Here is a 22,966-nt window from a genome sequence, read left to right as displayed (position 1 = left end):
TTTGCTTATTAACTATTCCGGTATTTATCAAATCATTACTTCCTAGGCTATGCGATTTAAAACCATCCCTTGACATTTTCTATTTCTTTGCATGTTTATTGACTTGCCATTTCTAGATTAGTGGATTGTCGTACAAATTGAATTATTTTGCATTTACTTGGTAATGTAGGCTGTGGATGCCAAAAGAGGAAAAGCATGTGCATTTGAAAACTGGTCGAGTACGTCGGAAAGCCATTTTTGGAGATGAAGAAGATGAGTCTGGAGATAGTGATGATGACGAAATGTCTGAAGGTGACAAACTGAAGAATAGCTCTAGTGATGAGGAAACAGAGGAGGGAGGAGATGCTGAAGTCTCTGATAAGGTGTATGTGACTAGCAGAGGTGTCAAACGGCAGAGACTCAAGGAGGTGGAAGAAGACGCTGAGGTGGATTTGCCAGCGTTTGCTGACAGTGATGATGACCTTGAGAAGAGCTCCGAGGGTGAAGGAGAAGCAGAGGAGGCTGATGAAAGCAGTGAGGAAGAGGAATCCAGTGTGGAAGGAGAGAGGCATGCTTTAGAAGCTAAGGCTGTAGAAGGAGGCGGCAAAGCAGGTCTTTTACAAAGTAATGGCTTGAGTGGCAGCTTGAATGTGGAGAAAACAATGAAACAAGCAACCGTCACTATTTCCGATTCAGGTCATTGCACAGCTGAAGAGGCATTTGCATCTGAAGATGAATCTGAAGAAAGCTCCTCTCTCAGTACAGAGGAAGAGGATTCAGAAAACGAAGAGGTTGTTAGGAAAAAGTTTCGAAAGCCTTTTGCAGCGGTCAGTGGTCAGAAACTGGGGTCAAAGAACTTAATTGATGAGACCAGTGATGTGGAAGACTTACTCAAAGAGGAAGAAGATTACAAGGAAGAAAACAATTTTTCCATAGGAACTTCAGGTATGCTACAATTTAATTCAATTGCTATTATAAACTCGGCACTGAAAATGTTCTACAAGTAGAATGTCTACATTTGGGGATCTGCTGTTTTGGGTATTGTTAACTGTTCAAATATTGCACCTCATAAAAGGATTTCAGGATGAATGAGCAGTGAGCTTGAAGCAGAGACGACAGATAAACTGACTTCACTAATGTTGGCATTGTCCTTTCAGGTGCCCTCAAGTGGAAGGAAGACCTTTCCAGGAAGGCAGCTGAGGCCTTTCTGAGGCAGCAGAAAGCAACTCCAAATCTTCAGAAGATCATCTATGGGATAGGTAAAAGAGCTCTGGTTCATGTCTGGATGCATTTTAGTTTCTGAGATTATTTTCTAAAAAGGAGATGAGGAAATTGGTTGGAAGATTTGAGTGGTACTTGTGATACTCATAGATATTTCTGGCTGTTAGAGTTTACATTTGGTACATGTTTCTAATCATCAGCTCATGAAGACCATAAATTGGTCGCATGAGATAGATATATGGGTTTGCCATAAAACTTTTAATGAGAATACTCTCCATTATGTTGTTTTGTGCCCCCTCTACAAAGTCCTGCATGAGAATTTCTTGGTAGAATTTAGTGCCAGAAAAATACAAAGTGATGGCCTTTATATTGTGGTTCCCAATTACTACATGAGTAGGAGCAAAGCCAAAGGAGTATATGTGAGCTAGGAAGTCGAATCAGAGGTGGTGAGTACTCATTTCTGTTCAGGTTTTGACTAAGTACTCTTAGTGATTAGAGACTCAACATTCTTCCAGAGAAACTTTATAATTGAAAGCTCAGCCTATAAGTATGTCCCTTCCCTTCCCAGCCCCCAGTATTCCCCCTCCTCAATGGACTCTTTGTGGCTGCCTTGAAGGAGGGCAGAAGTCCTCCAGAAATGTTGAGCAGAAGTTTCCTGGCTCTTCTGTGGCTGATGTGCTCAGGGGAACACCATACCTACCCCAGGCAGGGGCTCTAGGTCCCATGTCCCCTAGAGTGCAGATTTGTTCTCACTTTTCCATCATGGTGGTGTCTTTAGTGACAGAGGATAATGAAGAAGATGGTGATACCCGGGAAGAGCTTGGAGGGTTATTTCGTGTCAGCCAGCCTGCCAGAGAGAGTAAGCACAAGGCTGACTCTTTGGACTGCTCCAGGTTTCACGTGGGGACGCCCCATGACTGGGATTTAGAGGAGGTAAGGCTGACTATGAATAGCATGTGTGATTTATGAGAGAATTAGACAATTGTTCTCAAAGATCATGTGATTTCAATATTGCCTATCTGTTGTATTAGCTTCTTATTTTAATAAGGTAACAGGGTATTTTCCTAGATATTGGAGTGGATATCTCATGCATCCTTAGCAACAACATGTTCTGAGTTTAGTCAGACCATGTGCACATGTTGTGGAGGAGAGGAAAATGTTCAAGTTTTAGTGTGGAGAGTAGTGTCAATTTTTAGTTTGAAGCATTGCACATAAGTCTTATACATTTAAAAAATTGTTTTGTATTAGGATAAACCTAGTGTCCCTGAGTTAGCATTTATAATTTCTGCTATTTGTAAACAAATCTACAGCACTGTTAAATTTTCTTCTCTGGTCACCACTACACAGTCACACTGGAATTGATTCAGTTCTTAAATTTGCCAGGCTTAATCGCATCTTAGACTTCTTGCCCCTCTGTTTTCTCTTCTGGAATGTTCTTCTGCTCTTCCCAAGGCTGGCTTCTTTTGATCATTTAGTTTAGCTTAAGTGTCACTCCTCAGAGAGGTCTAGTCACTATCACATTACCTATTTTAGTTCACTGAGTAGCACTTACTCATTTTATGAAATTGTATGTAACCGTTTTTTATGGTGACATTTAATACAGATTTTAGAAGACCATATAAAACAGTTGTTTAACTTAATGGGTTACCAGGTGAGTACCCTGTACCCATCATGTGTCCGTACTAGTTTTAGTCCTCTCCCTCCCTGCAGAAGGAGCCAAGACTGTTACATTACAGTGATTATTTTCTTTTTCATAATTTCACCCTTCAAGATTGCATTAATAAACAGCATCGTTTATTTTTACCAGGTTTTTGGGGATTTGTTTTTTGCTGTGCCTTTTAAATCTTTAATTATATAATCCTCTTCTCCGCCTATCTTTTTTTCATCCCTTGTATTTAATTTGTTTAAAAATTCAAATATTTGGTGTAGAGACTTTCTCATATTCTGGATTTCGTGGATTCCATTGCATCCCTTTGTGCAGTATATCAGACTCCTCTGTCCTCTGTTTTCTGTAGATCAGTACAGAGCACTAGCAATACCACTCCTGATGATGGAGATGACTACACATGTGAGCTGTTCGGTACAGCTGCTTGTGGCTATTGAGCACTTTAAATATGAGCCAGAACTAAATTTTTAATTTAAGTTTTATTTAATCTTAATTAGAATTTAAATAACCACCTCGTGGTTATTTAAATAGCTACCCTGTGGACAGCTCATCTAGAAGTTCAATTGGATTTAGGTATCTTTTGATCTCTCTAATATCTTCTTTGACCCAGTCGTTCTTTAAAAGAATGTTGTTTAATCTCCATGTATTTGTGTTTTTTCCCGCTTTCTTTTTGCAGTTGATAGTCAATTTCAAAGCCTTGTGATCAGAGAATATGCTTGGTATGATTTCAATCTTCTTAAATTTGTTGAGACTGATTTTATGTCCCAATATATGGTCTATCCTTGAGAATGTTCCGTGTACACTAGAAAAGAATGTATAGTCTGATGTTTTAGGATGAAGTGCTCTATAAATGTCAATTATGTCCATTTCATCTAATGTGTCATTTAGGGCTACTATTTCGTTATTTATTTTCTGTTTGGATGATCTATCCATAGCTGTCAATGATGTATTTAAGTCCCCTAGTATAATTGTGTTTTGGTCAATTTCTCCCTTTAGTTCCGTTAGTAGTTGCTTGGTATATTTCTGTGCTTCCTGACTGGGGGCATAAATATTGATGACTGTTATGTCTTCTTGTTGTACAGTCCCCTTCACCATTATGAAATGCCCATCTTTGTCTCTTGTTATCTTTTTCACCTTGAAGTCTGTTTCATCTGATATCATTATGGCTACACCTGATTTTCTCTGGGTACCATTTGCTTGGAGTGTCAATTTCCACCCTTTCACTTTGAGTCTATGCTTGTCCTTGTAGCTGAGATGTGTCTCTTGGAGACAGCATATGGTTGGGTTTAGTTTTTTGATCCAATCTGCTACTCTGTGCCTTTTTATTGGTGAGTTCAGTCCATTTACATTTAGGGTGATTATTGATATGTGAGGATTTCCAGTCATTCTATCTTTAGTTTTCTGGTAAGGCTGTGTCTCCATTGTTTCTTTGTCTTTTTGTTGTGGTCTGTTATTTCTGTGTGGTGGTATTCTATGATGTTTCCCTCTGTTTCTTCTTTTATTACAGTATATATTTCAGTTCTGGATTTTTTTTGAGTGGTTACCCTTAAGTTTATGTAAAAGAAAGTTTGATATTTAGAGTATTCCATTTTCTTCAGCATGTCTACATTTTCCATTCCCATATTCCGGTTCAGGCCTTTACTCTCCCCCTTTTTGAGTTTTGGTTGCCACAAATTGTCCCTGTTGATGGTGGTCGAATAGCCTCCTTTAGTATTTCTTGTAGTGCAGGTCGTGTATTAGAAAATTCCCTCAGCTTCTGTATGTCTGGAAAGGTCTTTATTCCTCCTTCATATCTAAAGGATAACTTTGCTGGATATATTATTCTTGGCTCATGATTTCTCTCTTTCAATAGTTTGAATATTTGGTTCCACTCCCTCCTGGCTTGTAGAGTTTCTGCTGAAAAATCTGATGATAATCTAATGGGCTTTCCTTTGTAAGTTACCGTCTTCTTTTCCCTGGCTGCCTTGAGGATTCTTTCTTTGTCGTTGATTTTAGACAGCTTCAATACAATGTGCCTTGGAGAAGGCCTGTTGGGATTGAGGTAACTAGGTGTTCTATTTGCTTCTTGGATTCGAGGGTCCAGTTCTGTCCACAAGTTTGGGAAGTTCTCATCAACAATTTGTTTGAATATATTCTCTGTTCCCTTCTCTCTTTCTTCTCCTTCTGGTATGCCCATTATTCTTATATTGCTCTTTCTGATGGAGTCACAGAGTTCTTGTAGAGTTCTCTCATTTCTTTTAAGTCTCAAGTCTCTTTCTTCTTCCATCTGTTTAATTTCCAAGTTTCTATCTTCGATGTCACTGATTCTTTCCTCCATCTGGTCAACTCTACTACCTAGGCTGGTTATTTCATTCTTAATTTCTTCTATTGAGTTTTTAATCTCCAGAAATTCTATTTGGTTCTTTTTTAAAATTTCAGCCTCTTTCGTAAAATGCTCATGTTGTTCTTTGATTGTGTTTCTGAGTTCATTTAACTGCCTATCTGTGTTTTCTTGTATCTCGTTGAGTTTTTTCAGAACTGCAATCTTGAATTCTCTGTCATTTAAGTCACATATTTCTGTATCTTTAAGTGCCTCTTCTGGAGATTTTTCACTTTCTTTCTGAGCTATCTTGTTGCCTTGGTTATTCATGGCGATTACTGGTTTACTGTTTCTCTTCTTAGACATCTACAGGAGTGGCTTCTGCAACAGGTTGATAGGAAGCAGTCTTTCTTTGTTTTCCAGTACTTGTTGGTAGAATATTTTATTTTTTCTGCAACTGCAGCTTATTTTTCTTCTCCCACACGGTAGTGCTATGTTTTCTCTGCACTATTCCAGCTTCTCACACAATGGGGGGATTCCCTGGGAGACGGGTTTCTCCTCTGTTAATAGTTCGTCTAGGTCACAGGGCGCAGTGTCCCGGTGGGTATGCGGAGAGCTTTTGATATTCCAAAGCTCTTCCAGCTCCAGATTCAGAGCCCTTATGTTTCAGCAGCTCTGTTTACTCCTGCAGGGATCCGCCCAGATAGGTGGGGCCAGGGCAGGGTGAGTTGTGAGAATTGGCCCAGAGCAATGGCAGCGACCACCACCACAGCCGGTCCTGCTTCTACAGCTCCCTCCCTTTAGCCAGAACTAGTTGGGCTGTGAATCTGTGTCTGCGTACCCCAGTTTTTAGAACTGCAAGTATTCTGTTCTCTTGCTCTGACACTGCTACTGTTCCGTTTCTAGCACTGGGCAGGGGGGGACGGGGCGAGCTCTTGCAGGGTAGGGAGGGGGCGGCTAGTCTCAGTGCCTAAGGCTCCGTTCTCTGCTCGGCAGTGAGGGCTTAAACCACCGTTTTCAGCTTTCTTCCCTCAGTCTTTTCTCCGAGGTCTGTGCCATGAACGTTGGGTTCAGCCGTGTTTTATGCTGCCCCCTCAGCCCTGTGGGCCATAAGCGGAGCCCTAGCAGTCCGGGTTCTTCCCTCTCCCGCAGCTGCGGTAGTTCCGGGAAGCAGCGAGCTCGGAGCACTGAGCTAGGTCTGCGTCCTGTGCCCACGGCTCCGTCTCTGCACTTCTCCCTTTCCTCCTCCCCCCACTCGCACGAATCTCCCACCTGTAGGTGATTTCGGTAGTGGGCCTCTTTGTCTTGCCTGTCTGCTGTGCAGGGAGTCCTTTGTGGAGTTTCTGTTGTTCAATTCGTTGTAAATTCCAGGGGAGCTTTACAGAGGCTCACCTCACACCGCCATTTTTCCGGAAGCCGGCAAAAGTATCAACTGTTTTTCCATTGGACAGTTAATCTCCTGTTTGACTCTGAAGATGAAGAAGTTACAAAATTTGCTTTATCCAATATGTTACACATAAAATAATGTCAGCATAACATTACACATTGCTATTAATATTACTGAAAACAGTTAAAGTTTTTTTCCGTATATGTTTTCCTGTTTCTCTTTTCAAAAGTGGCTATACCATTTTACGTTCCTACCAGCAGTGTGTGTGGCTTCTGATTTCTCCACATCCTCACCAAGACTTATTATTATCTGTTTTTCTGTTCTTTTTTTAATTATAGCCATCCTAGGGGTATGAAGTGGTATCTCATTATGGTTTCTATTTGCCTTTCCCTGATAGCTAATGATTGTCAGGCATCTTTTCGTGTGCTTATTGTCCATTTGTATGTATTATTTGAAGTTATGTCTATTTGTTACATTTTCCCGTTTTAAAAATTGGGTTTTCTTTTTATTATTGAGTTGTAAGAGTAGTTTATATATTCAGAATAGAAGTTCCTTATCAGGTATATGATTTACAAATATTTTCTTTCATTCTGTAGTTTGTCTTTTCTGTGCCCTTTGAAGCACATGTTTTAAATTTTGATGAAGTCCCAGTCTATACTTTTTTGTTTGTGTTTAGTATCATATCCAAGAAACCATTGCCAAATCCAACATCATAAAGTTTTACTCCTGTGTTTTTGTCTAAGAGTTTTATAATTTAGCTCTTTCATTTAAGTCTTTGGTCTATTTTGAGTTAATTTTTGTATTTGGTGTGAGATGACTCCAACTCCGTTCTTTTGCATGTGGAGCTCCAGTTGTCCTAGCACTATTTGTTGAAAAGACTATTCTTTCCCCAATTGCATTGTCTTGGCACCCTGGGCAGAAAAATCACTTGGCCATAGATACATGGTTTTATTTATGGATTCTTAATTGTATTCCATCAGTCTCTATGTCTTTCTTACACCAGCACAATAGTGTTTTGATTACCATTGCTTGGTAGCAAGTCTTGAAATTGATAAGTGTGAATCCTCCGACTTTGTTCTTCTTTTTCAAGATTGTTTTGTCTATTCTGGATCTTTTGAGTTTTCTGTATTTTAAGAGCAGCTTTTCCATTTCTACAAAGAAGCCAGCTGGGATTCTGATAGGGATTGCATTGTCTGTAGGTCACTTTGAATAGTACTGATAGCTTAACAATTTTAAGTCTTCTGATCCATTAACATGGGATACATTTCCATTTATTTAGATCTTTAATTTCTTTCAAGAATATTTTGTAGTTATCTGAGTATAAGCTTTGTACTTCTTTGTTGAGTTTATTCCTAGCATTTTATTCTTTTTGGTGCTATTATAAAAGGAATCATTTTCTCAGTTTCATTTTTGAATTGTTCATTGCTAGTGTATAGAAATCAAGTTAATTGTTGTATATTAATCTAGTATCTTACAACCTTGCTGAACTCATTTATTAGTGCTGATTGTTTTTCAGTGGATTCCTTAGGATTTTCTATATACCAGATCTTACCATCTGTGAATAGATATAATTTTCCTTTCTAAACTAGGTGCTTTCAATTTCTTGCCTAGTATCCCTGGCTAGAACAACTAATACAATGTTGAACAGAAGTAAAAGCAGGCATCCTTGTCCTATTCCTGATCTTAGGAGAAAAGCTTTCTTTCTTTCACCATTATATATGATGCCAATTGTGGGTTTTTTTAATGGATGCCTTTTGTCATGTTGAGGCAGTTTCCTTCTATTCCTAGTTTGTTGAGTGCTTTTGTCATAGAGGTTTTATTTATTTATGTATTTTATTTGTTTGGCCTTTGGTTCTCCTGAGTTGATTTTTAAGCTTCATGAAATTAGGATCTCCTGGAAACAGTCCTTACAGAGCTTCTTGGCGTAGAGTAAGTGTTCAGGAAGTGTTCACTGAGTGACAGCAGACATAAAGGAGTGAGTAAATGAACATGTGTGCTTTTGCATCCATTGTAATCATGCTAGCCCCAAGGCTACCCTTTGAGAGTGAGGTTGTGTGTGAAAAACGTGATTCATAACCAAAATGTGACTCAGGTGAAAGACAGGACCACTACGATTTCTGTAAGTGTGCTGTTGTGCCCTTGGCAGTGCGTGACATGTGCTGTCTTAGGTCAGGTGCAACCAGCATCCGCTGCATGTGCGCAGCAGACGACTGAGCAGATCCGACACAGGGACACCATCAGTCCTCTTCACACGACTGTGCTCATGCAAGACATCTTGTTTTTGTCAGAATAGTATCATTGGTCAAAGGAATTAAGTTTTCAAACAGCCAAGAGAAGTCTGGAGTAGCAAATAGTAATATCAGCTTTCTGAAAATGCTGCTGTCTAACTGTATTGCCTTAATACTAATATGCTTTGCAAATCAGTTGAATTGGTAAAGACCCATTTATATATGAGGTCAGTGAGCTGGTAGCGCTCTCCTTGTCCACTGTCAATTAAGTGCCGGCTTTTCTGTGTAAGGTTATGAACAGCATCAGAGATTGCTTCGTGACTGGGAAGTGGGAAGAGGATAAAGATGCAGCCAAGATCTTAGCAGAAGATGGTAAGTAAAGGACTGTATTGTTGAGAGAAGACTGCCTTCTCTATACTTTATTTTCTTCCACATCTTTGATAGTTGAAAATAAGAGTCAATTGTGAAATGCTTTGGGGAACTCTGACAGGAGTTATGGGTAATATTCTGGTTCTTCTTTCATGGTGATCTTATTTTCCACCCTTGGTTAACTGACTTATTAGATACAGACCTTGAAGAAAAGTGGAAGTTTTCCATAAATTTTATCATGTATTTGTTAAAAGTCAATTTTTTGTGTGTGAAAAATGTACTCAAATAACATTTATATATTTTTAATGATAAAAGTAGTATGCATTGTAGAACATTTAGAATAAAAAGTTACTATGATACCATAAACTCTACTTTTGTTAACCTTTTGAGGTATTTCCTTCCTGTAATTAAAAAATTTTATATATATGTATATATAAACTTTTCTAGTTATAATCATATTTTATGTAAATTGTGTCATTACGTTTTTTTTTAAGATTTCCTGTTTATGATTTAAGTGTTCTATCATATTAAAATTCAATTTATAGTTTTATTGTTTGACATATAAGCAGTTTGCTTTGTCCATATTATAAATAACTGCACTGGACCACCTTGAATAACTCTTGGATCTGATTTTTTATTTTCATAAGATAAATTCATAAAAGAATTGTTATTTTTATGTGCCACAGTTGCCAAGAAGTTTTTCAGAAAGTCCTTCTAATTATGTTCTGAGCAGTGCTGCTTGGTCCTTATCAGTTTATTGCTTTTATTCAGTATTTAGTGCTGCCCATAAAAAATGTTTTTTTTCCAATTTGATAGATAAAATGGTTTCTTGTATTTGTAACTGACATTTTTTGATTAAATGTAAGTGAGAATATTTAAGGGGTGTTGGCTATGGCATTTCTTTTGTGAATTCATTATGTCCTTTGTGCATTTTTCTGATGGTATGTTAATATTTTTTTTACTGATTTATAAACTTAATCTCTCAAGGATATTTATCCTTCATTTGTTTCATGTGTTTTCATGCTTTTTATGATTTAATTTAAAGTTTTGTTTAGTATTACAGGAACCATACATTTAAAAATATTGTGTAGTTAGTTCTATCAATCTTTTTGGTGAGATTTCATTACTTTTATTTTTTCTATAGACATTTCCTTTTGCATTATTGCAAGAGCTGGGGCATTTTTATAGGTTTCCATTACTAAAAATTACACATCCCAAAATGACAGGACTTTCAAATCTACAGGAAAAGGATGCAATCTAGCAGCATCAGTACAGGCTGCCACACAGGCCAGGGTCTGCAGAGGTCAGGCGTAGCTGTAGCCTTCTTCCTCAGGGAGGGCCGTTGGCAGGGCGCACTTCCATTGAACACCAGGAACCAGCAAGCCCAGCAGTCCTGCCCAGTGTTTTCCTGTTGCTTCTCTCAAGAGGCCTCTTGTCTCACCTCCTTCATCTCATTCTCAATAAACAGTGCTCCTGGAGCAAACGGCCCCCAAACTCCCCGAATCCCTGGTTCTAAAGCAACACTGGCTATCTATTCTGATCCATGTGTTGACCAAGGGTGCTTGTCTTCAGGGAGCTTTAGCCAAAGAGCTCAGGCCAACTCCAGGCCCTTGAATGAACCCTCATAGCACAGTCACTGAAGCACTTAAATCTTGTATGACGATCCCTAGAATTGTTTTTATACTTTGATTTTGTACATTTAACTTGATTCCATCTGGAACTTAAGTAAGAATCAACTTCGTTTTATTTGCAGATCATCATTTTTCTATCACTGTTGGTTCGATAATGTTGGTTTATGATGCATTCTTACTGTGTGTGTGCATGTGCGTGCACCTATAGATGTGTACATATATCAGCGTCAGTTATAAGGTCATCTGCACTATTGGGTGATTCTTATTGTGATTCTCATGCTATTATCCTAGTATTGTCTCTGTTAAATCTTTATGATACCTTTTGAAATCTAAGGCAACTCACCTCCTTTTCTATTTTCTTAATTTCCTTCACATTCACACCTGGTCTTTTAGATTAACTTCTATTTAATTTTTATATTTTTGTTTAAATAAAAGTAACAGCAACACTTGCAAGTTATTCAAACACAAAAGCTTTAAATATGGGAATGTAGAAAGGACAGAATTGCTGAGTCCTCCTTCCCTGCCACTCCCAGCTTGTGGAGGTGTAGTCACTGTGGTATCATTTTTGTTTCTATAAAAATGCTGTTTAACCTAACATGTTCTATAGCATGCTTGTTTTACTTGAATACATGTGACATAGACATCCTGTGTGTCAACGTATTTGGAACAACCTCATTCCTTTTAATGGCTGTGTGTTGTGTGGATGTGCCATTACTTAGGGAACATTGAGTATCATTCAGTTTTTGTTCAGTTTTTTATTCTTAAAAATAAAGTCACAGTGAACATCCTTATATTTTGTGGGAATATTTCTGTAGAGCAGATTTTTAGAAATGGAATTACTTTGTCAAAGAATATTTACATTTTAATTCTGAATTTAAGCTGCCCTAGACAAATGTCCTGAATTTCATATACCTACCTACGACAGCATATAAGAACAGTTTTCCCTGTATCTTGACCAAAACTGAATATTATCACTTGTTTTTAGTTTTGACAGTTCATAGGTCAGCAGTGGTCCAAATTAACTTTGAAAACAACTTTGGTAAATTATAAAACATATTTTGTTTTTTAATTGGTATTACATTAAACTGAAAAATTGCTTCAGGAATAATTGAAATTTTATGCAGTATTCAGTTCTCTCCAGGGACACATTCTACCTGTTTAAATCTTTTCTATCTCTAATTATAGTTTTGTGCGTCACCATATATTATTATTATTCATAGGAATTTGATAGTTTTGACTAATTTTTAATGCCTTTTTGTCATCTCTTGAGTTACTGTGTGTTTTCCTTATTAAACTTGTTGATGTAATTTATTATACTAATAGACCTCCTACCCCAAATTTGGTTTAGATATTGAGACAAATGACATCACACCTGCATCAAGAGGATGTGGACTCACATAACGAGGCTTTCTGGGGAGAGCAGGGCAAACTTCCCAGGCTAGTTCAGATACAGCTTGAGAGAGCACGGAGGGGAAGGAGACGTGCTTGGGGGTATTAATGGCCGTTAAATGTGGAGCTTAGATGACAGCAGGGGTGTGTGTGTGGTTTCGTTGCATATTTCCCTACTGGCTAGTGATGTTGAGCTTTTTGCATGTGCTTATTTGCCATCCGTGTGTATTCTTTGGTAAAATACCTGTGGATGTGTTTTTTCCTTTTCCTAATTTGATAGTTTTTGTTTGTTTGTTTCTTTGTTTTTTTACTGTTGAATATTGAGAGTTCTTTATATATTTTATTCCATTGTTTGTTTGCAGTGATATGTGGTCTGCAGATATTTTCTCCTATAGTTTGTCTTCATTTTCTTAATAGGGCCTTTCAGAGAGCAAAAGTTTTTAATTTTGATGAGGTCCAATTTATCACTTTTTTGTTTTAGGAATTGTGTAGTTGGTGTCAAGTCTAGGAACTATTTCCTATTCCTAGATCCTAAAGATTTTCTCCTATGTTGTTTTCTAAAAGTTTTATAGCTTTTTTGTTTTCTGTTTATGTCTGTGATCTATTTTGATTTTTTTTGTAAGGTGTGAGTTTTAGATCACAGTTTATATTTTTGCCCTTGGGTGTATATGCATAATTCTTCCAACACTTTTCATTGCATTGAATTACTTTTGCACCTCTGTCAAAGATTAGTTGAGCATTTAGGTCGAAATTTCTGGGTTTTTCTGTTTCTTTCTTTCATTCATTCATTCATTCATTCATTCATTCATTCATTCATGTCCCTCCACCAATACCAACTATCTTAGTTACTGTAATTATGTAGTAAACATTAATATCAGGTAGAGTGACTTCTCTCACTGGATTCTTTTTTAAGGTTGTTTATCTGTTCTAGGGCCTTGCATATAAATTTTAAAATAAGCTTGTCTGTGCCTGCAAGAAACTGCTGGGATTTTGATAAAAGTCACATTAAAGCTATAGATCAATTTGGGGAGACTCTTTACTATTTTGAGTATTCTAATCCAGGAACATGGTATGTCTATCCATTTATTTTAAGTTTTCCATGTGTTTTCTCAGCACTGTAATTTTCAGCATACTGATGGGGAATATTTTTTGGTAAGTTTATGCTTCTTTTATTTTGATTAATTTGATTTCATCTTCATTGAATTTTTTGTGTGTTTGCCTTTTATTCTGCTGAACTCACTTGTTCTAGGAGGGTTTTTTTTCCTTGTAGATTACTTAGGATATTCCACACAGACAATTGTGATGCTGCAAATAGAGACACTATTATTTCTTCCTTTTCAACCTGTGTGTCTGTCTTTCTATATTTTTAAAGTTGTTTTTCTCTTCTTGTAATGGCTAGGACTAATACTAAGAGTGAAAATCCTGCCTTGTTCCCAGTGTTTTTCACTGTTATGTATGATGTTAGTTTGGTTTTTCTGTAAGATGCTCTTTATGTGCTCTATTCCTAGTGTACTGAGAGATGTTTTTGGTTTGTTTGTTTTTTTAAATCATGAATGGGTGTTGAATTTTGTCCAAAAGCCTTTCAGTGTCAGTTGATAATATCATGAATTTTATTCACACTTTTGATATAGTGGTACATTGATTAATTTTTGAATGTTGAACCAGCCTCGCCTACCTGGAATAAATCCCACTTAGTCATGGCATGTAATGCTTTTTATATGTTGTTGAATTTCATTTGATAGTATTTTGTCAAAGAATTTTGCATTGAAGTTCATGAAAGATACTGGTCTGTAGTACTGTTTGTTTTGTTTGTACTGATTCATCTGGTTTTAGTAGCAGAGTACTACTGGCCTCATAAATTGAGTTGGAAAGTTTTCCAAATTTTTCTGTTTTCTGGAAGAGATTGTGTAGAATTGGGATGAATTCTTTAAATGTTTGGTATAATTCTCCAGTGAAACTGTCAAGGAATGGAGATTTCCTTTTGGGGAGATTATAATTACAAATTTTATTTCTTTATTGGTTATAGGACTTTAGGTTATCTATCCCATCTTGCCTAAATTTTGGTAGGTTATGGTTTTCAAGGAATTTCAAGGCCTATTGCGGAGATGAAAGTTCCATTAAGTGCCTTCTCCAAGAGGCCAGGTTGGGTATTCTGAGTGTAATGTTCATAGTAGTCTCTTAATACCCTTTTAATGGTTGCAGGATCTATTGTGATAATCCGATTTCATTCTTGATATTTGTGATTTGTGTCTTTTCCCTTTTTTTCCCCCAAGTCAAGTTGTTGTCCTTTCAGTCTTAGTTGTGGAGGGCGCAGCTCAGCTCCAGGTCCAGTTGCCGTTGCTAGTTGCAGGGGGCACAGCCCACCATCCCTTGTGAGAGTCGAAACGGCAACCTTGTGATTGAAAGGACGTGCTCCAACCAACTGAGCCATCTGGGAGCTCAGCGGCAGCTCAGCTCAAGGTGCCGTGTTCAATTTTAGTTGCAGGGGGCGCTGCCCACCATCCCTTGCGGGAGTCGAGGAATTGAACTGGCAACCTTGTGGTTGAGAGCCCGTGCTCCAACCAACAACTGAGCCATCCGGGAGGCAGCTCAGCTCAAGGTGCTGTGTTCAATCTTAGTTGCAGGGGTCAGAGCCCACCATCCCTTGCGGGATTCGAGGAATTGAACTAGCAACCTTGTGGTTGAGAGCCCACTGGCCCATGTGGGAATCGAACCTGCAGCCTTCGGAGTTAGGAGCACGGAGCTCTAACCGCCTGAGCCACCGCCCCTGTCTTCTCCCTTTTTATCTTTGTCAGTAAGGTTTATTAATTTTGTTGATTCGCCCCCAAAATAACCAGCTTTTGGTTTCATTGATTTTTCTGTTTTTAGTTTTCAGTTTTGTTGATTTATGCTCTTTATTATTTCTGTTCTTTGCTTGTTTTAAATTATATTGGACTTTTCTTAGATTATTGGTTTGAGAGTTGTCTCATTTCTAATGTGAGTGTTTAGTGCTGTAAATTGCCCTCTCAGCACTGTTTTGCTGTTCCCCACAAAGTTTCATATTGTATTTTTATTTTCATTCACTTCTATGCATTTTTGTGTTTTCTTTGACCCATGTATTATTTAGAAGTGTGTTGTTGAATTACCAAATGTTTAGAAATTTTCCTGTTGTCTTTCTGTTATTGATTTCCAGTTTAATTACATTATGTATTAAGAACATACTCATGATTTCAAACCATTTAGATTTGTTATGATTTGTGTTATTAACCAGAATAGGCCGTGTCTTGGAAGATGTGCTGTGGGTGCTTTAAAAATTGTATATTCTGCTGCTGTTGGGTAGAGTGTTCTATATGTGTCAGTTAGATTCTGATGGGTTGACTGTGTTCAAATCTTCTGTATCTTTGCTGATTTTCTGTCTAGTTTTATCAGTTGCCGAGAGGAAGACATTGAAGTCAACAAGTATAATGGCAGATTTACCTATCCTTTTAACTCTGTCAATTGTTGCTTCATATATTTGAAACTTTGTTTGGTATATACACATTTGGGATTGTTATGTCTTTCTGGTGAATTGATCCTTTTGTAATTATTTATTACAATCACCTCCTAGTCACCCCCTCGGTGAGGGAGGGATTCCAGCCCTAGGGTTACAGGTATGGCAGAATGGCTAAAGCTGACACTGGCCAAATGAGATCAATAGCAGTTTATTAGTCCTGTGCACTCATGGCCTGAGGAAAGAGGATGCTGTGTGCCATGCAGGGATTGCATTTGGGAGGCGGACTTTGTACTTAAAGGATCCTGGGGTGACCATTGGTTCCCTTGGGGAGATGTGATTAGCTTCTCTGAATAAATTCATGGGCTGGCAGAGAGGAGAAGTGAGACTTCTCTGTTAGGGTGAGGACTAGGTGAGAGCAGCTGGTCCAACTGATAAAAGAACTAGTTGGGTGAGGATCCTTTTTCATAGGGTGGAGACATAACTGGCAGGCCTGCTCACAGCTAGGCCTTTGGGGCCTGTGAGGCTCAAAGGTGTCAGGGAATTTTAAGTCGTACAGTTCAGTAAGTCCCACTCTGGCTCTGATAATTTTCTTTGCTCTGAAGTTACTTTATGAGAGCACTTTTAGCACTTTTATATATACCACTTTTGCTTTTTTAAAAGATGAGTTTGCATGGTATATCTTTCTCCATCCTTTAACTTTCAACCTACTTAGGTTATTAAATCTGAAGTGAGTTTCTTGTAAATAGTGTGTAGTAGGGTTATATGTTTTTATCCTCTCTGTCAGTCTGTCTTTTGGTGTGTTTATGCCATTTACATTTAAGGTATTGTTGATATGTAATTGTTTAAGTCTGATATTTTAATATTTTTTGTCTGTTTATTCTGGTTCTAGTTCTTCTGTTTTTTCCTGTTTCCCTTTCCTTCTATCTTGATTTGTTTACAGTGTTTTTGAGTGTATTTCCTTGTACTGTGTTTCCCTGAAAATAAGACCTAGCCAGACCATCAGCTCTAATGTATCTTTTGAATGCATTATACCTGGTCTTATAGTAAAATAAGACTGGGTCTTATCTTATAATATAATATAATATAATATAATATAATATAATATAATATAATATAATATAATATAATGTAGCGTAGCATGACATGACATGACATGACATGACATAACACCGGATCTTATATTAATTTTTGCTCCAAAAGACGCCTTAGAGCTGATAGTCCGGCTAGGTCTTATTTTCGGGGAAACATGGTATGGTTTTTGAGTGTTTGCTCTGGATATTACAATATTCATGTTGTACTATAACAGCCTATTGGTACCAGCATTTTACCACTTTGAGTAACATGTGGAAACTTTTCTTTCATTTTGGTTCCTTTACCTTCCCTACTTTTAAATTATTAACTATAATTTCAAAAGCTCGTAAGAAAAAGGGTAGTTTACGTGTCCATATTTCTGGTCTCTTTTTATTTTTTATTTTTTTCCTGGTGGTCCCAGATTTCTCCTTTTACAATTTCCTTTCTGCTTAAGAACTTTCTTTAGCCATTTTTAAGGGTAAGTATGCTAATGACAAATTCCTGTAGTTTTCCTTTGTCCAAGAATGTCTTTCTTTCCCCCTTCATTTCTTAAGAATAGTTTCACCAGATACAGAATTTGTAGATGACAGATCTTTTTGTTCAGCACTTGAAAAATGTTGTGCCACCTCCTTCTGATCTCCATGATTTCAGAGGAGAAATGTGCTATTATTTGAATTGGTGTGGCCCTACAGATAAGCATTCGTTTCTGGCTGCTTTGAAGACTTTTTTTCTTTGTATTTAGTTTTCAGAAGTTTGATTGGTGTGAATTTCATTGGGTTTACTCTGTTTGAGATTTGCTTATTAGCCCCTTGAGTCTGTAAGTTTATGTCTTTCACCAAATTTGGGAATCTTGAGGCATTATTTCTTTCAACCGTAGTCTCTTTGTGAGACTCTGATGATATAAGTGTTGAATATTTTGTTTCTGTCCCACATGTGCATGAGGTTCTGCTTATTATTTTTTGGCTTTTTTTTCAAGGTTGTTCAGACTGGGTGAATTCTGTTGATCTGTCCTCAAGTTCTATGATTCTGTTCTCTGTCATCTCTACTCTTATTATTGAGCCCATCAGTCTAGTTTGTTCTTTCTTTATTTCCTTCCTTCCTTTGTTTCTTTCTTAGTGTATTTTTCAGTTCTGTAATTTCCGTTTGGTTCTTCAGTTTCTTTCCTGAGGTTTTCAGTTTTTTGGTTGTTGCCATAGGGTTTACAGTTACTTGCTGAAGTATTTTTATAATAGCTGCTTAAGATATTAGTCAGATAGTTCCAACAGCTGATTCATTTCCATGTTGGTGTCAGTCAGTTGTCTGTTCATACTCAAATTACTACGGTTTTCCTGGTTGTGCATATGACAGGTGATTTTCTGTTGTATCCTACACATTTTGTTTGTTATGTTGGGACACTGTCAGCCCTGTGTAATTTTTTACATTTCAGCAGGCATCATCCTATTTAGGTTGTGTGCAGGTCCTTGTCTACTTTGTGGGCTGGGGTTCCAATGACAATTGAATTTCAGAGCCTTTGCAGAGCTGTTCTTGTCTGCTTCATTTGTCTGGTACCACCAGTCCCTTGAGGGAGCAGAGGAGCGTCCCCAGTCTCTGTCATCTGATGGGGCTAGGTGAGGGAAGGTTGTCTTGGCTTATGGAGCCAGTTTGCTTGTTGTGGGGGACTTCCTTTGCTGGTCTTGCCCAGATACACATTGTTTTAGGTGGAGGAAGAGAGTCTCATGCCTGTGGCATCCCCCCTTGCTGATAACCCTTGGTCACCTGGTATGGATATCTTGGTGAAGGAAAGGAGATTGAGGCTCCTCAGGGAAGGTGCGCACTTTTCCTCTCACTTATTGTCGCGGACCTCCTGATCCATACCTTCCGCCACTGCTGCCTAGGGTACCTGGTATTGCTAGCGAGGTCAGTTTGATCTGGGAGGAAGAGTGAACCTATCTGGGCTGCCCTCTATTGCTAGCTTTCGGGTTGAGAATACTGACCCAGAGTCGGTTTTCTGTGGGTTTGGTGTAGTGAGACACTGGCCGCTATGTCATTTCTCTAGTGCTGGGGACCACTGCCAACGCATCTTTTTCTTTCTACCTTTGGTTGTCTCTTGAGCTTTTGTGTTATTTGTGGAGCTGATGGTTATATGTATTTGGTAGCAACAAAGGAAATGTGTAGATACCATCTTGTTCAGATCAGAAATCCTTCGTGGTTTTTTCTCTTGTAACTGTGTCAAAGGATTGGTGTCTTACTGATACTGAGTCTTCCTTTCCTAACACATGGCAGTCTTTATCTTTTCAAGCAGATGATTATTAATAATGCCTCCTTCATTGGGCTGTGCTGAGGAACGTAGGTAAGGCATACAAAGCACTGAAGAGTGTTCACTAATGTTATTTCCTGGGTCCTTGGTACCTTATTAAAGCTCTTACAATTTTTGGAATAAAGATCCAGCACATTTCTTATGCATTCCTATGTATGTTATCCCTTTTTGTTTTTATTACAATGAAATCTTCCCAACTTTTATATATTCCTTGGCTCTTTGGCTCTTGGCTCTGATATGAAAATGTTTTAATATCCTAAAGTTGTCTCCCAAAGGAGTTTTAAGTTGTCTATTTCTGTTAAGGGTAAGACCCATAACTAAACTTAGAGGTCCAAAAATGAATGAATGAATGAGTGAATGAGCAAGCTCTTCATGTGGATTCAGCACTGTTTTATGTACTACTCTTACTCTAAATGATGTCTTTTATGTAATCTAAGGTTTTCCCTAGGTATGTCACATGTTTATGTTGTGTTGATCTTACAGTTGAGACTCTTTTTCAAATGTGCTGTTATCTAAGTGGCTTTTCAAGTTACTTGTTTTCATATTTTTTATTAGTTTCAGGTGTACAAAACAACATAATGATTAGACATTTATACCCCTCACAAAGTGATAACCCCCCCTCAAGTCTACGACCCCTCTGATATTGTATACAGCTGTTACAGTACCATTGACTATCTTCCTTATGCTGTACTTTACATCTGTGACCGTATATACAGAGGGTGCCAAAAAAATGTATACACATTTTAAGAAAGGAATAAACTATTAAAATTGTAATAATATATATCGATAACAAAAGATGAATACAAGTCACGTTTGACTTCTGCAATTACAAGAGGTGCTCAAAGAGGTTACCATCAGCATCCAGACACTTCTGATTACGGTGAACTACTGCTTGAGCAACATTGACCAAAGTGTCCACGCGTATACATTTTTTTTGACACCACCGGTGTTTAATTATAGTTCACATTCAATATTATTCAGCTTCAGATGCACAGCGCAGTGGTCGGGCATCTACACAGTCTATGAAGTGGTCCCCCTGATAAGCCCAGTGCCCCTCTGCCACCCTACATGACCTGTACAACACTATTGATGATGTTTCCCACACTGTGTTTCACGTCCCGTGACTGTCAAGTCGTACTTCCTAATCCCCTCACCTTCTCCCCGACCCCCACCCCTCTCCCATCGTTACTTTTTGAATTGTTTTAGGGTCTCACCTGCATGGCCGTACAGGTCACTTCTGTGTGTCCCTGTTTCAGTGTCTATTACCTACACTGGGAGCATGTCTATGTGGGATGTCAAAGTGAAGTATGGAAATGTGAACTGGGTGTGTTTACTTAACCTAAACAGATGGTGATACAGTGTAACAAAAAGAGAAGCCGATGCAAGGGCAGGGTGTGTAGCAAGAGGAACAGTAAAAATGAAGTTTGGGAAGCAGAATGCACACTGTCCCTGGTGCTGGGTGGTACTAGAGTGTCACATGCAGACCCTACTCACAGAGGAGCCGTGTGGGTGTGCTTTTTCTAGATGAGCTCTATGGTGACTTTGAAGACCTGGAAACAGGGGACGTGCACAAGGGAAAACCAGGCCCGGTCACTCAGGTATGACTTTTCCATGGCCTGCTGCCAGCCACGGGTCCTTGATCTGTGGTCGGTGTGTCCTGAGAGAGGCCTGTTTTGAGAAATTCACATCTTGTTATCTGTAGATTCCAGACTGGATGGAGTCCTTCCTAAACAATGGAGGGTGGGGACAGATCAGAGGCTGTTGGTGTATTTGTTATTCTTGATCTTTTGGTCAATACCTATTACTTCTTCTTGTCACGATTCTTCAGTCACTGAAAGTTTTAGCTCCTGAGTCACTGTCTTCCTCTCCACTATTCCTTCTGCCATCATTCTCCTCTTCTTAAATTTAAATGCCATTTGGAAAAACTAATTCCCTGTTCTCCCTAAGATTTCCATAGAACAGTATCTGGGAGCACCTGGGTTGGGGACACTTGCTGTTATTTTTATTCACGTTTAGCATCCCAGACAGATTAAGGAATGGCAATTGATTGTAATGCAGATGTCTAAATGTCTCTTGTAGCAATGCATGTTATTTAGAGCTGAAGGCTTTGGTTTGTTTTATGTTTATGATGATCATAACTAAGATTTTTGCAGCTCAAATAGAACTTTTGAAATCTGGTTTAAGTTTAAAAAAACGATCTCCACAAACTTTTACAAAATTTTCTCTTCTGGGAATTTAAGATTGAAGATATAGAGGAAGAAATTGACGCAGAGAAAAGTGCCAAGAAAAAGCATTTGGATAAGAAGAGAAAATTGAAGGAGATATTTGATGCAGAATATGATGAAGGAGAAAGCACATACTTTGATGATCTTAAAGGAGAAATGCAGAAACAAACGCAGGTAAGAAAGCAGATCCATCAGCCTCATTCCAAGGCTGTAATTCAGTCTTGTTGATACCTGACCTTCTTCAGATCTCTGCTCCCTGACCTGCCTCTGTGCCTGTCATTTGGACCCTATGCCAAGACGCAGGTGAGTGTTTACTCATGCAGCCATCTACTTGTTTCTTCAGCCAGAAACTCACCAGAAAGACCTAAGCATTAAGTGCTGAGGAAACAAAAACAGCTGAGACACTGCTGCCTCTTTTGAGAATCTTACAGGGTAGTGACTTGAAGTAGTATGTTTATTTAAATGCCAGCATTGCCTTAACCTTCTGATGCCCTGGAGCCATAATTCAATCATTTGGATGAGCAGGTGATTCTAGGTCTGTGTGGCTTACGCACACACTAGTGCTCTCTAGGAAAGGTGTTCTGAAAACTCACCTTGGTCAGAGTTCAAGGAATATTTCGAGTTAAGGGCAGATGTGAAAAAGGGAGTATGTGGAATGCTGAGAGGGAGAGAGTGTAGCCCTCTTGCCTGGGTGTGCTGAGCAGGTTGGTGAACTTACTCTGAAAGACACACAGAGATGCGTACACAGGTGATGGTGAGTGTGTGGGTTGTGCTTTGACAAGTGGGATACCAGGAAGTTCTGTAAGCCGGACCATACTTGATATGCCTTGTGCAAGATGAGTGTGTGAAAATATAGTCCACAGGCTTTGCTCAACTGAGGCCTTTGTCAAGTCAGAGGAGCATCTCCTTAGTCACTAAGTGGTTCCAAGTCTGTGCTGACCTTTGGCAGAAATGACCAGGAAATGTAAAGCTAGTTCTGAAGTCTTTGCTTCAGGCATTTACAATGTAAAACCACCTGGAACCTGTGGGCGTCGTAAAGGACTTTGACTTTTCACTCTGAGTGAAATGGAAGTCCATCTGAGCAGAGGAAAGACATGTTTGACCTAATTACCTCTGAGAGGCGCACTCTGACAGAGTCCAGCAAGATTAAAGGAACTAACCCTGGGGGTGGGGAGGCTTGTGGCAGAGGAGGTGGAAGAGTCAAGTTCTGGGTGTGCTTTATTTAAAAGGCAGACCAGTGGGATTTCCTGGTGGGTTGAGTGTGGAATATGTGAGAGAAAATCAGGATGACTTACTGGAAGAACTGGGTTGTCATGAATAAGACAGAAAGACTTCTAGCTGGTGTAGGTTTGTCCAAGAAGATGAAGTTTGGGTCTGTTAGGTTTGAATTATCTTTCAGACAGGTGGGGTGTCAAGTAGGCAGTGTGGAGTTGTGGAGATAGCTGGGGGCCAAGGACTTAGCTGTGCAGTTCTCAGCGGCTAGAGGCTCCCTGGCACTGTGGCAGGGGTGGGGTGACTTGGGAGCTGGCGCAGACAGGAGAGGGGAGGACCAGGACTGACACTCGGTCCCCCTGTGTAAGGAGGCTGGGCGGCGAGGTGGACATAGCAGTAGGGGTTGAGTAGAGCTTGGGAGACTGAAGAAATCTAAGAGAATATGAGGTGTGCCAGAAGCTACTATAGATGGAAGTGATTGTTTTAAATCTTGCGATGTGTTTATGATTAAGACAGAATTG

General features: G+C 38.9%; 1 protein-coding gene across 4 annotated transcripts in view; it reads left to right on the top strand.

Annotated features, from left to right (window-relative positions):
* The window catches only part of BMS1 (BMS1 ribosome biogenesis factor), a 50,379-nt gene that overhangs the window by 14,134 nt on the left and 13,279 nt on the right, over positions 1–22,966 (top strand). For all 4 annotated transcript variants that reach the window (XM_019719110.2, XM_019719109.2, XM_074337327.1 and 1 more), the window contains 6 exons: positions 170–924; positions 1,137–1,238; positions 1,979–2,133; positions 9,071–9,152; positions 20,533–20,606; positions 21,249–21,407. In XM_019719110.2, coding sequence (XP_019574669.2) covers positions 170–924; positions 1,137–1,238; positions 1,979–2,133; positions 9,071–9,152; positions 20,533–20,606; positions 21,249–21,407 — 1,327 coding nt within the window. The remainder of the gene's footprint in view (positions 1–169; positions 925–1,136; positions 1,239–1,978; positions 2,134–9,070; positions 9,153–20,532; positions 20,607–21,248; positions 21,408–22,966) is intronic.

The sequence above is a fragment of the Rhinolophus sinicus genome, linkage group LG07, assembly GCF_036562045.2.
Source record: "Rhinolophus sinicus isolate RSC01 linkage group LG07, ASM3656204v1, whole genome shotgun sequence".
NCBI lineage: Eukaryota > Metazoa > Chordata > Mammalia > Chiroptera > Rhinolophidae > Rhinolophus > Rhinolophus sinicus.
Note: the sequence above shows the minus strand (reverse complement) of the source record. Positions and strands in the feature narration are given on the sequence as shown.